The following is a 13,195-nucleotide window of genomic DNA, read 5'->3' as shown; positions in this document are numbered from 1 at the left end:
CACCGTAAAGATGCTTTCAAAAGCTCCACTGAAGCAGATGTCTTTCATGAGAGATATCACTTGGTGTAAAACACACATTTGCAGGACTCTCTCCCCTGCCCCCTTCTTTCCCACATATTTGCATGCACATCATTGACATTATGGTGCAGAGGGAACAGGGACATCAGATAATGAAGACTCAGATGGCACAACATGTTGTAAACATTAAAGGTAAGTATTCTGGGAAGTGAGAGACTACATCCCCACCAGTACACTCCTTCCGGTTTATCTCCTCTCTGTGGTTTCAGTGGACCCAGTAAGAGCTCCTCTTCCACTAGGACAGTGTGATGCTGTGCATGTGGTTGCATTCCAGCTGGAGCAAGCTATCAGCAGCCAGCATATGTGCGTCATGCCTTTTTTAGGAGCCTGCATATCTCTGTTGGACGTGGATGGGGAAGCGCCTAGCCTTTTGAAGCAACACTTCTTTCTGGTGGATATGAGTGTGTCCAATAGTTGTCCACAAATGGGAACTGGAGTACATATGCAAAGAGAGACATTTTTCCCAAACTTAGGAAATTTCTCTTCTTGTTTATACACAGGCAGGTCAGCTTTGATTCTAGTCTTGAAATGAAAGCATTTTCATCTCATTGGCTTGCCTTGTGACTAAGGTTTGTAACCACAGCATAGGATTTTTACTTTTGTATCTATACATTTTCTGCAAATATTTCCCAGGTAGTGGTAGGGAACTGACATCAGTGGCCAAATTGAAGCTCTCCAGAAAAATAATGGTGTGTCATTTTGTTCTGTGAAAAGCAGACGCTTAATGCTTGCCTTTTGTTTCACTGCACTACATTTTGATGCCTTGGATATTTTTATGCTTGTGTGTGTGGTTCAGCTGTTATGCTAGCAACTGCTAACTGAGATGGATGCTGTGGAAGTTTGTATTGTACGTTATGAGGCATTTGGAAATGTTTAAAAATAACCTCTCGTTCTGTTCCCTACTGGGATATTTTTGTTGGCTACGTTAGAAGCTTGTCATTTGATTCATTGAGAGTGACTTGTGTTAGTCTCTTAAAACTCAGTGGGAACTCAATAAAAGGTCAAAGCTGGTATGGGTTGAGCCTTTACAAGACTTTGAGAAGAGGAACTAATAGTCAAAATGGTGAAATGTCTTGTAAAAATCCAAACCAAGAGAAGCATTCATTTGCGGATGGTTAACCACTGCAACAAGGAAGTATGCATTCGATTACTTCGGCATGGCTCCAAGATCACAGCCAGAAGGGCTGGTAAATTTACATTTCTTTTACCTAAACCTCCCCCCCTCCCCCAGTTTGTTATGCTAATAGTGGTCTCTTGGAAAGGAACTGTACTGTGAAAGACATGTTACGACTAGTATAGCAGAGAATAAGGATGAATTACTGACAGGAGCAGAGTTGCAAATGGGGAATGAATGAGATTAAACTTAAACAGCATTTGTTGTAATATCTTACATAAATTGTGGATTTATTTGTTAACTGCTAACAAATGAATGACTGGAATTTTGCCCTTGTGATTTTCTTGGACTGTAAAGGAGAAATAATTTGCAACTATGATAACTTCTGACAAAACTAAATAGTTCTTAAATTAGCAGGTAGGTTGGTAACAAATTTTCAATGTCAGCTGAATAAAGCAGTGGATACAGTTTAGCGTTTTACTGCCACTGAGTGGGTTGGGTTGCCAGATCACAACTTTGTTGGCTTTATTTTTCTAGATACTGAACAATTCAACATACTGAATAATAGTACGGGGTGGTGTGGGGAAAGGAGTCTGATTCCGATCTCTTTTTCACTATGCGTAACAGGAGTGCAACCCAAGGAACAAAAAGTATTCAATACTGTTTTGGATAGCAACCAAAAGGAAGGTGGGTTTTTTTTCTTGTTTTTATACCAAAATCCCTTAGCCAAAGATGGGTTCTGTCAATCTATATGTCTCTGTTTCCTTAATATAGTTTGAGATTTCAGAATTTGTTTCTCCATGCTTTCTGTGGTACTGTTTACTTTTGGTATTTTTGCATATATAGGCTGACAGATTTCAGTTTCCATGCACCTATATAAAACTATGCCTTTGTATTGAATCTTCATTTCAGAAATGAGTATTTACAGAAGAATTAACTGAGAATGTTCTGGCAAAGACCAGAATATTCTCATACTTTTGGCATCTGAAAATCAGAAAGCAGTAAGCACAGAAGATATGGGAGAACTTGCTTCTTGCAGTGATTTGTCTCTGAGTAGCAACAGCTCCTGGCTGCCTTTGCTTCATGAATTCACCACTCAGGGGAAACTGTAGTGTCTATGACAATGCACCTAGCTCCCTTGATTCAAAAATAGGTACCAAAATTGAAAAAGCATTAGTATTTACAGGTATTTTTTATTCTTACACCTCAGAGGTTAAATGCTGGCTCCAAATAGGTACAAGCCATCTTGGTTTAACATGACACTAGTCTAGTAACAGAAGTGTGCACTGGGGCTACATTGGTTCTTAAAAACCTTGATTTTGCTGTACTGTTTATAGGATGTTATTCCTTTTGGTGTACATATGCATAAAACCTGTATATCAGCATATAAAACCTGTGTATCAGCATACAAAACCTGTATATCAGCATATGAAACCTAAGGACTGGAGTCAGCTTGTGCAAAACTCATGGCAGTGGGCAAAACTCGTTGGGAGAACCCCACTGAGATTGTGACTGCTTCAGAACAATGCTGCCTTGCGCCAGGAGGGCTCACCCAAGCTAAGCGGGCATGCTGAAATGTCCCGCTTGTCCTTTTCTCGGGTGCTAAGCTTTCACAGCAGTGCCCACCTCTTTTCAGAGGTGCTCCCTTTGGCCTGGTGCTAGACTCTGAGTCACTGCAGCCTCTTCACCAGCTTCTCCCCTTTCTCTGAGCTGCTGATGGACGTATCTTGCCTTCTCATCCCTGCTCCTATGATACGCAGTTCTCTTTCCCTGCTACTACCCTCAGCCTTTTCGCTGCTTAGTCCTGCTTCTGAAATGGGGTCAGCAGTGCTGGAATGGGCTCCTGCCAGGCCAGAGGGAGGGTAGAGACAGGCACCCCAGAATGCCCGCTGTGCTGCGTGCTTGGTTTTGTGTCTACCTCTGCGTTTTGGGTGCCCTTTGTGGGGTGTGAAAAGCAGGGTGGCAGTCTCCGGCTGCTGTGCTAGCTGTGACATTAGTTGAACACCGTGACCCACAACGCAGCTGGGAGGTGAGTTGTAATGCTGCAGAATCACAGCGCTTGCAACTGATATGAGCTGGCAACTGTCACAGGGCTTTGCTCCCTTCTAGAAGCTCCCGTAAGACTAAAACAAGTGGGAACGGCCACCAGGAAAGCCAGGTCACTGCCTAAAAAGAGGTTACTGTAAACTATCATCAATTTACTCCCCTTGCAAAGCTAGAACAGGTGTCTTCTATGGGCATAGGATGTGGGTAAGGTAGGGATCTATGGCCTCCTACTTCTGAGGGTTGGACATCTAGCTGTGATGCAGATCATGCTTTGATGCAGACCATGCTTTGATACAGATCCTGTGTAGGGCAATATTTGAGTTTAGTGCAATTCTAGATTCTGTTTCCCTTTCCTACATTTTCTTTGTGACATCCATGTACTTTGCTCATGTGAGAAAGCCACACTCTCCTTCCCTCTAAAAGGTCATTCTATTCATAGTACAAATAAATTTTGTTCACATTGAAAATAAACAAAGGAATACACAATATTTCTACAGGAAGCAGTAAAAGAGATAGGAAGGAACTGTCCTAATCGCAGCCTGGCTGGCCTTATTTGTTTACACACCTATATGTAGTATCCCCAGTGCTGCGCTTTCTGGACCATATCTAACTTTTCAGTTCTCTGTTTAAAAGAAGGAAATCTTCACACTTGTTCCTTTCTCCAATATACGAAGCCTTTACAGGTATGTAATTGTGTTTGCATGTCTGGTAAATAAAGTTGTGTGCAGTATATTCAGCCACCAGACGATGTGTGAATTGAATTTTTTAATAAGCAGAGGATACATTTTTCTGGGGTGCTGTATTTCCAGCAACTGCAGCTTCTTAAGAATGGTGGAGCTGGGACTGCACTTCATCCTGCTAATCCTCAGCTGCTGGTTTTGGCCCCTTTAGAAACACTAGCAGCTGACAACATTTATGTCAGACCTCTTGCACGTTCATGTTCGCAGCAGATGACCACTGTAAACTCATGTTTTATTCAGCTGTTCATATTCCTATCTGCTGTAGCAACTTAGAGGTTTGGAACAATCACAGTATTTAGTGGAAGGGTACTACTGAGTTATGGCTGGGCTAATGAGATCTCTCTGGCTCTATAAAATTTGTCCAGTTGCCAGAAAAGTGTGGCAAATTTTTGCTATAGATATATAAGAAATAAAATTGAGCTTATTTGCCTGATATTCCAGTAATATGTATTAAAAGATACTGGCCTATGAAATGTAAATTGAGGGTAAAAATATAAATTGAAGAATGGAAGGAAGAAGTTCTTCTGAAATGTAATTTAATACCAAGTCATAGTCCTTTAAATCTAAACACAGTATAAATTTCAACTATTACCGAAGAAACAGTAGACTTTTCAAAATCTAGGCCCCCAAATTATATAAAATTATAGCCTTATAAAGGTAGTAGCAAAATAATTGTTATGTAGTAATAGGAGCAAAGGATTTGCAGCAATGTTGTAGAGTAATTAAAGGATATTGGCTTCAGGCTTGCTTTAGCTTTTATATTCTCTTTTTCCATTGGAAGATTTTGAGGATTTCTTTTTCTTTTAACCTGGTTCTATTACTTCAGATAACTGACTCTCTTGAAGGCTAACCAAAAAGTAAATAATCCGAAAACTTGCTCCTTTCTTCAATTTGTGTCACTGGAATATTTATTATACTGTAGAATGATTTAGAATTTCGGTGCCTTAATGGGATATTCCTGTGCCTGCATAAGCATTTTAAATGATATATGCCATAATGAAGTTACACTTGTATCTTTTGACACTAACAAAATCTGAGTGGTCCAACATACTTATCTGTATATTGCAACATGACTGGAACTTTGCTGTGGGCTTACATTGACCATGGTTAATAGCTAATTGTTTCCTCAGTCCTTGACTTGGTAAATATTGTGGTGTTATAGGGAATAAGAAGGCACAAAAAGAACAGCTTCATATATTTTATTTTTTAAATATCAAATGAGCTTGCAACACCAGCAGTTAATGCCCATTCTAAATTTTCAATTTTTTATATTAAAACCTTATTTATTTACACTTATATTTGGCCGATGTAAAACACAGTTACTTTGATTTAGTATGTTTTAACAATACTTAAACAGTTGAAAATTCTTGTTATGCGCTCAAACTAAATGGTGGACTTTAAAGTTGATGTATGCTTTGGAAGTGTGACACATTCCAATTTTAATACAACCTCTTCAGAAAACACTGATCTGAAAAGGTTTCTCTACTGCCTTCTATCTACAGATTAATCACAAAATCAGAAATTTGCCACTTATTTGAAAAAAATACAGTTTTAATGAAAGTTGATATGACCTTTCTTGTTTATGTTCACTATGTATGTTATGCACACTGGAATTTACTCTGGGGAAGGAGAGAAGGCTCAAGAATCATAAATTGGGGTGACCTTTCTTTGCAGTAGCTGCAGCTGTCCTCTCTGTGATGAGAAACATGATGAAGATATATTACTGACCTAAGCAGGTATAGAGAAGCCTATGGCCAGGATTCTCAAATTTGGGAGGTTAAAATTAGGTCCTTTAATCCATATTAAGGTACCCAAGTAAGTGGCTCAACTTACCTTTACTCCTATTAAAAGAAAGTGAAAAGCACATTTTAAAATCAAATTGTTGTACTTGTGTATCTAAAGATATGTGCAGATGCTTAGTGTTGGGCTCCAGAGTTTAAAAATTTTGGCATTTATGTTTTAAGATATCATGAGTGCAACTCTCAAGTGACTCAGAGAATTGTTGATGATCCATAATTACCTGCTGTTACAGTATGCTTTGGAGAGAGATCCCCCAAATCTGTTCTCATCTCTTAGTGTTCGTACGGAAGTGGTGGAGTCACCATCCCTGGAGGTGTTTAAAAACATGTACATGTGGGGCTTCAGGACATGGTTTAGTGGGCATGGTGGTGTTAGTTGATGGTTGGACTTGATGATCTTAAAGCTCTTTTCCAACCTAAACAATTCTATGATTCTGTGATTCTATATCCTGTTATGTCTAGTTTCAATCAGTTTGTATCCTCCTCTTGACTGTGGCAAGTATATTTGTTAGTACAAAGAATGGTGTAGACAATAAGTTCCAGCACAAAATATGTTTCATGCTGAAATGTGATGAATTTCTAAAATGGCTGTGATAGGAGAGCACAGATTAGTTGAGGCAATGAATTATTAGCTAGGCAATCAAATTTAGCTAATGAGGAGACATCTGCATTTTCTTTTTTGAGGACAACGTTTCATTTCTGTGCATATCTGCTGGCTAGGTGCTGGTGAAAGGAGCACTCCTGCTCTCTCTCTGTCCCTGGTAATGTGCTGCGCTTGTGACAAGCCAGTTCAGGAAGAAAAACCATCAGAGAACTAATCCAGTTAGAAAACAGTTATTTTCCTAAGTTATCTTTAAAAGCTGGCTTGCTCAGGGATGAAATGAGAGGAAGCAGACATGGTCTTTTTGGTTGATTTAGCCAGAAGATGAAACCTCACCTAGAGGCATGGCCAGTGTATCTCCTAGAGAGCAGGAAAAGAGAACAAATTACAGGGGGAGAGATCTGTCTGGGCCATTTTTAAGACTTAAAAGGGGAAATGAATTTTAGTAGCTAATGTGCTCTACTGAAGGGTGGGATGCTTCCTGAGGACGGTGTTCTGTAGTGAAGAGGTTTTCTGTAATGAATGTAACATGACACATAAAAACATGAACTAAGAAGAGGATTCAGAAAGTTGTCAGGTAAGGAGCAAGCTAGCTTGTTCAAGGAGTGATTTAATGTAAGTAGGTTTAAAGTGCAGGTTTTCTGTCATTTCTTATATCTTTTAGAAATATTTGTACTATGTTATATATTTTATGTTGCATTTATTGGCATTTCATCTCAATTGATATTAAGTTCAGTATAATTTTAAAGTTGCCAGATATTAACAAGCCATCGCTCACCCAGTTTTTGGATAGTCTATAAACTGGGGTAACTTAGCACGTACCTTACTTACTCTTTTGACTGTCTGGAGGATGTGCTAACAATGCTGCAGAGGTCGCATGGAGGATTTTGTGGTAACAGTCAGGCACTCTGGCATACAGCAGGGTCCTATGGAAGATATTTCCATGTGGAAGTGTTGTAACAAGCTTTAAGATTCCTAACGCAGCTCTAAGATTCTGTCTCGCAAAATATTAATCTGCTTGTTTAGTTTAATTTACAAAATTTTAACAGGTTAACTTTATATTGGCAATTTTTTCTGCAAATAATGAGTATTTTGGGCTCTGGCAGAATGTGGTAATGTTCCTGTATCTGGCTCAGGGCAGGTTTATTGCTGAGTGACCTGATAGTGCAAAAATCTGGTATCAGTTATGAAACTGAGATTTTTGTGGATATGTCCCATTCTGAGCACGGTAGTCATGACAGATGTCAAAGGAAAAAAAAAAGAAAATAGAGATTCTAAGAACTTGTCATTCAAGAAATGCAAAATTTGTAACAATGAGAAAGTCTAGAGTGAACCACGTTGCTGAAATGTAGTTATGCCTACTGCTAGTTTAATGATCAGTAGCCAATGGTGTAAGAATATTCTTTTGCTATCTAGAGAAATAGAAGGAAAGTAGGTTTCAGAAGCAAAGTTAATAATTTCAGTACAGTGAATGGTGTTTACAGTTCTTAGGACTAATAATGTAAAAAAAAATCAGTCACATTTTCAAGAAAAAACATGAGAAGGCTTCTGATTGTAAAGTGAGATTCTTCGCAGAATTTTTGGTCAATTATTGTTGTTACTATTTAAAATTTTAGCTTAGAATTGTGATTCAAAATGCATCTAAGCTGTTTATCTTCCTAAATTGTAGATGTCTTTATGATTGGGATTTTTGCTTTTCAATTTTTGTCCTGTATCATATGTTTACAGAGCAGTAATTAATCTCTTCCGTGTTCAGGCCATGCTTTATTTCACTCATCTCAAAATGATCACAATGGGCCTTTTGTTTAGCTTAATTTTTTTATATGTTTGCCATCCTTTAATAGAAAACTTCAGTAAAGCTTGCTGAGACCCTTTTACTTCACACTGAAACCCATTATATATCTAGCATAATTAGCACTGGAGATGTACCACTTTTTCTGATTACTTTTTTTTTTTTTGTAATAATACATTTTCTTTTATACCACATTGTTTTAAAGTCTCTGAACCTTAACCTTTACTGCACTAAAACTGGAATGAATCTTTGATGATGTCAGTTTGCTATCTTTTACAGAGATCTTTTGCTGAAATCAAAGAATTGGGCCAATTTGAATTTTACATAGTACTTTGACATGAACTTCCTGAGTTACTTGTTGGACAAGTCATGTAACCTTGTATTGGTTTTACCTGCTATGTCCTTACCTATATGTTGTATTTGGATTAGTCTTTAGTAAAGAATGGAGCGGTGCTTAACATCACAAACCAAGAAGTACTAAGTATTGTTATATATTACTGTTGCTTACAGACTGTACTGTGTATGGTCTATTCCTTTTGCACATAAATGGCATCTGATGATGGTAATGAGTGTTGGACGTGGGACAAATTTAAAACTGTTTTCTGATCACTTTGTCTGAGCTCTGTGCCCAACTCTCCTCCCTTCCACTCCTGCAAATGACGACTAAGAGCAGTCACTCCAGTGTTGATGTAGCTGTGAAACAGCTAGACTTTTTTGCAGACTTACTGCTGTTAGTGTAGACTGGAAAAAAGGGAGTAAATTTTGAAGAGGAGAGAGCTTGGGCAGAGAGTGGGGTCACAAGAAACAAGCATGCCAGTAAGGCTAAGAAAGAATCCTCTGTAAGGGGGAGAGAGAAATTTAAAGGAGAGGGAGAAAAGAGACTGTGAGTATAAAGAGCAGAGACGTGACTGGAAGAAAAATGAGACATGAGGAGAGGGACCTTTTTTAAGAGGTGAGGCATTTTCATTCCGTTTCAATGATACCTAATCCTCATACTGTATGTCAACCTTCCTTTCCTTTTATTCTCTCTACCATTAACGTGAATTTATCATGATAATCTATTGTCTCTTTTTAATATCATGCTCTATTAAAAATTCTCAACCTCAGCCATTATCTTATCACTTTCCCTTCATTCATCTCCAAGAAATAAAGGTGAGTTGTTGTTGTTGTAGTTGTTATTATTATATTAGACACCAAATAGCACCAATTCACATATGTACTAGGTATTCATTTATATCAGAATTCTGATTGCCAGTAGACAATGAGCTGTTCTGTTTTCTGTTTTGCATTACATCATTATTAGTAGTAGCTGCATCAGACAAAGTTAAGTAGATCTGGTGTACTACAGTGTTGTAAAAGATGTTGCCCTCTTCTGGAGCTTTTCAAAAAGCTTTTCCAGTTTTTGCTAATTGTGTATGGTCAGGTTTCCATATACAAAGTCATTGCAGAATCTTCTTTCCAGCCTCTGGTAGATACCATTGGAAGGTTGAGTTTTGCTACCAGGAAGGCAGAAATTTAGGATCACTATTTTCATCCCATTTTTTCAGGTATCCAACTGCCAAAGGAAGATGAGATTTCAGTACCTGTGACTTCAAGCTCCCCAGTTAAGGACATTGGAGAGAATGTTGATCTTGCCATTGAACACAAAGAGAAGATGAAAGAGGAACCTTTAACCATCTCAGAACTGGTATACAATCCTAGTGCCAGCTTGCTGCCCACTCCTGTTGATGATGAGATTGACATGCTCTTTGATACCTGTCCAAGAGTAGAGAATGAGAAAGATGATACAGATTCATTTGAGGAACTCGAAGCAGATGAAAATGCATTTTTGATTGCAGAGGAGGAAGAACTAAAAGAAGCTCGGAGAGCACTTAGGTGGAGCTATGACTTTCTAATGGGCAACATAGAGGTGAATGCCTTTGTGAAGAGTTTCTCCAGACTTCTGCTTGTAGGCCTTGGACTGTTGTTGTTTGTGTTCCCTCTTCTCCTTGTTCTCTTGGAGTCGGACCTTCAAATCTCTTTTCTCCATGAAATCCGTCAAACACCGGAGTTTCAGCAGTTTCATATTGAATATTACTGCCCCCTTAGGCAGTGGGTGGCTTGCAAAATAAACTTCATTCGTGACATGCTGGGCAGCTTTTAATTTTTAAATAAATATGATACAACTAAGGGCTATATTCAAAATTTCAGTTAGTGCCAGCTTTCCATAATGCCCTGGGGCCATCAGTCAGTAGCTGTCTTCATATCCAGTTCATTACAGACTCTTCGGGTTGTTAAGTTCCCTTTACATACTTAAATTGCCCCTTTACTTACAGGCTGATACAGTCACTTTTCAATAACCAAGAAGAAGCTTTATTTTAATTGCATTTCAGACTCCCTGCTCATCTATTACATCATATAAGATGGGGTCACAATAAGTTTCATTGTCCTTAACCTTTCAATCCATGACACTAAATCCAATGACACTGGAAGAAAAACTTTTTTGAATATATTCCTTAGTGCAGCAATCTCTTCTAACCAATGCCTATACAAGCAATGTTTATGCTGGGTTTTTGTTTGTGGTTTGGTTTTCTGTTTGTTTGGTTTTTTACATTTTTATGTGTTTAAAATATTTTGGTAAATTTTTAGCAAAAGACAACTTCTGATGTTATTTAAATGTACAAAATGGTAAGAATAATGCACAAGGGCATGTAGGGTGTTTCTAGTGTTTTAGCAATGATTTGTTTTTAAACTACTGGCTGGAGAATGAATGAGTTTAATATAGCTCTATACAGAGGGACCGTGGTTTGGGAAATACATAGAAAGTTTACTCAGGTTCAGTAGGGGCTGCCTGGGGGAGGTGAAAGGACACGAAGTATGCAGAAGAATTTCTGAAAGACACAGTTGTAAAGCTTGGGGAGGTAAGCAGAACTGAACGTAATGATCCTTCCTCTAACCTGTCAGGTTGTCTTATACTTTATAAGTGCTGTAGAAAGTCCCTACAAGATAGTCCAAGTACGTTTGGGAAGCGAATGAGTCTTCAGTCTAAATGTAGATTATTGTACATAACATGGAAAAAGATAATAGTAAGTAGCAAAAAAAAAAAAAAGGGAAAAAAAAAAAAAGCTAAAACCCTAGCTAAATCAGTAGGTGAGTGACCAACTTTTAAAAATGATAGAGAAGAAAAATTTATTCCTTTTTAAAAGCAAAGTGTTAGGCTGTGCAGTTGACATAAAAGTATTCTAGTGACTCACAGTTAAAGGCTTAAACACTTTAAGAGATGCATCTTCATCTTTGATGCCCGTTATTAATAATCTGTAAGACAACATATTTTTTGTGCATACTAATATGCTTCTTTTCACATGTAGCAGCATACTTACCCTTTTTCCCTGTTATTACAAGCCCAGTTACATGATCTAATGCTGTTTCATGTAACACAGATTTATATATCTAAAGTTATTCCAATATAGCTTAGACAATATGCTTAAGTAAAATCTTGTCTATGATGAGAACATTTCAAGTCCCTCAAATGTACCACAGAGGTTGTATTTGAAAGGAGAAAGTTTTTATTCTTCACCCTGCCCCAATCTTAGTGCAGATGTGTTTTGTATTTAAACTAGGGAACTCTGATTTTGGCCTCAAGAATCTTTCTCCTGCTTAGACATTTATGAATTGGAGACATATTTAAGGCTGTTTTATTAGATGTGCATTTAACACATTTTAAACACATCTCTAATTCCTACTGAATAAATTCGTTTAGTTTCAATATCAGAGAATTGGTTTTGCTTGGTTTTCTCATGTAAGCCTTTGCAAATGTCTAGTTTGAAAACAGCAATTTCCTTAGAGGATTTCTCCTTCCCTTCTAATCTTCTCCAGTTTTTAAAGGAAAAAATAGTTACAGGGCTTAGGAGTTCCTTTTCTCAGTTGAGAACTTTTGGATTGCTATTCATTTCCCAACCAACAAATGCTAAATTAAACAACTACCTTGTTTTCTCTTGTCTTTGTTTTTCATTGCCAATCTGTTCCTCAGAAGAATCATTATTGATTAGTTACTTGATGTGTATTTCTTCTTGTGCTACTTGCAGCTAAATGATCCTATCCCATGAGGTAATAATCATTCAGCCTAATAGAAATGGAGAATGAACTGAAGTAGACATTTGGCCTTAACAGGAAATTATTCACTTGCATTGTTTCTAAACAAAGGTGTCAGAAAAGGTGTTTTGAGTGGTGAAGACTGTGAGACCTGGCATCCTGCTGGACTATGGAGACATGGTTCTGTACAGGCTCCTATATAAGTCTGATAATTATTTTTTAAAAAAAAGTTAGATCCCATGCTCTAAAATGTAGTCTTGTCCCTGTAAATTACAGCACTCCAGAAGTAGGAGTATTGTTATGCTTGATTTAACTCTATCGGAAAATAGCTAAGTTGCATGAGAACATAATCTCAGAAAATGTGCAGTGCAGTGAGGTTTTATGTAGGGTTAAATGCAAGTGTGTGTGTGTGCACATGTGCCTGCCTTTACTAACCATGTGCATATATTCAGGCCTGGCCTTTTAAAATTCTTCCCTTCCTTCCTGATATTCTCTGGTCTATCAAAGTAATTTAACTGAAAGTCGTGAGAGTCCTGTAACTTAAAGGCCAGGGCCAGATAATACACACAGAAGGATATGGTTGGGCATATTCAGAGAGAGTAGCAGTCTAGTATATTATTGGTGAGGATGACAGACTTGGATTATGAAGCATCTATAGGTACAATATTTTGTATTTCTGTCTGTGCTTGGATTATATTGTAAAATGTTATGTACTTGAAATCTATTTTGTGGTTTGTCTAACATTTATAAACACAACTCTGGGAAGAATTAAAAATGGTTTTATTTCATGGAGACTAAGGGGAAAATATACCTGTAACTTGAGCCTTATCTTTGTACAGTGAATTTCACATTTCTATATGTCAACATCCTGATTGTTTTGTATGTTGATATGATGGCAGGAATCCCTAATAAAAATACACTGGAGAAAAGCTTTCTGCAGTTATGACAGTTCTT

The 13,195-nt window shown here is 37.8% G+C and overlaps 1 protein-coding gene across 1 annotated transcript in view; it reads left to right on the top strand.

Annotated features, from left to right (window-relative positions):
• The window catches only part of FRMD3 (FERM domain containing 3), an 83,402-nt gene extending 73,089 nt beyond the window's left edge, over nt 1-10,313 (top strand). Inside the window, exon 13 of the mRNA XM_010568632.1 lies at nt 9,718-10,313. Coding sequence (XP_010566934.1) covers nt 9,718-10,313 — 596 coding nt within the window. The remainder of the gene's footprint in view (nt 1-9,717) is intronic.
• Nucleotides 10,314-13,195: the final 2,882 nt, after the last annotated feature.

This window comes from Haliaeetus leucocephalus, unplaced genomic scaffold (genome assembly GCF_000737465.1).
Source record: "Haliaeetus leucocephalus isolate CR32 unplaced genomic scaffold, Haliaeetus_leucocephalus-4.0 Scaffold251, whole genome shotgun sequence".
Classification (NCBI taxonomy): domain Eukaryota; kingdom Metazoa; phylum Chordata; class Aves; order Accipitriformes; family Accipitridae; genus Haliaeetus; species Haliaeetus leucocephalus.
Note: the sequence above shows the minus strand (reverse complement) of the source record. Positions and strands in the feature narration are given on the sequence as shown.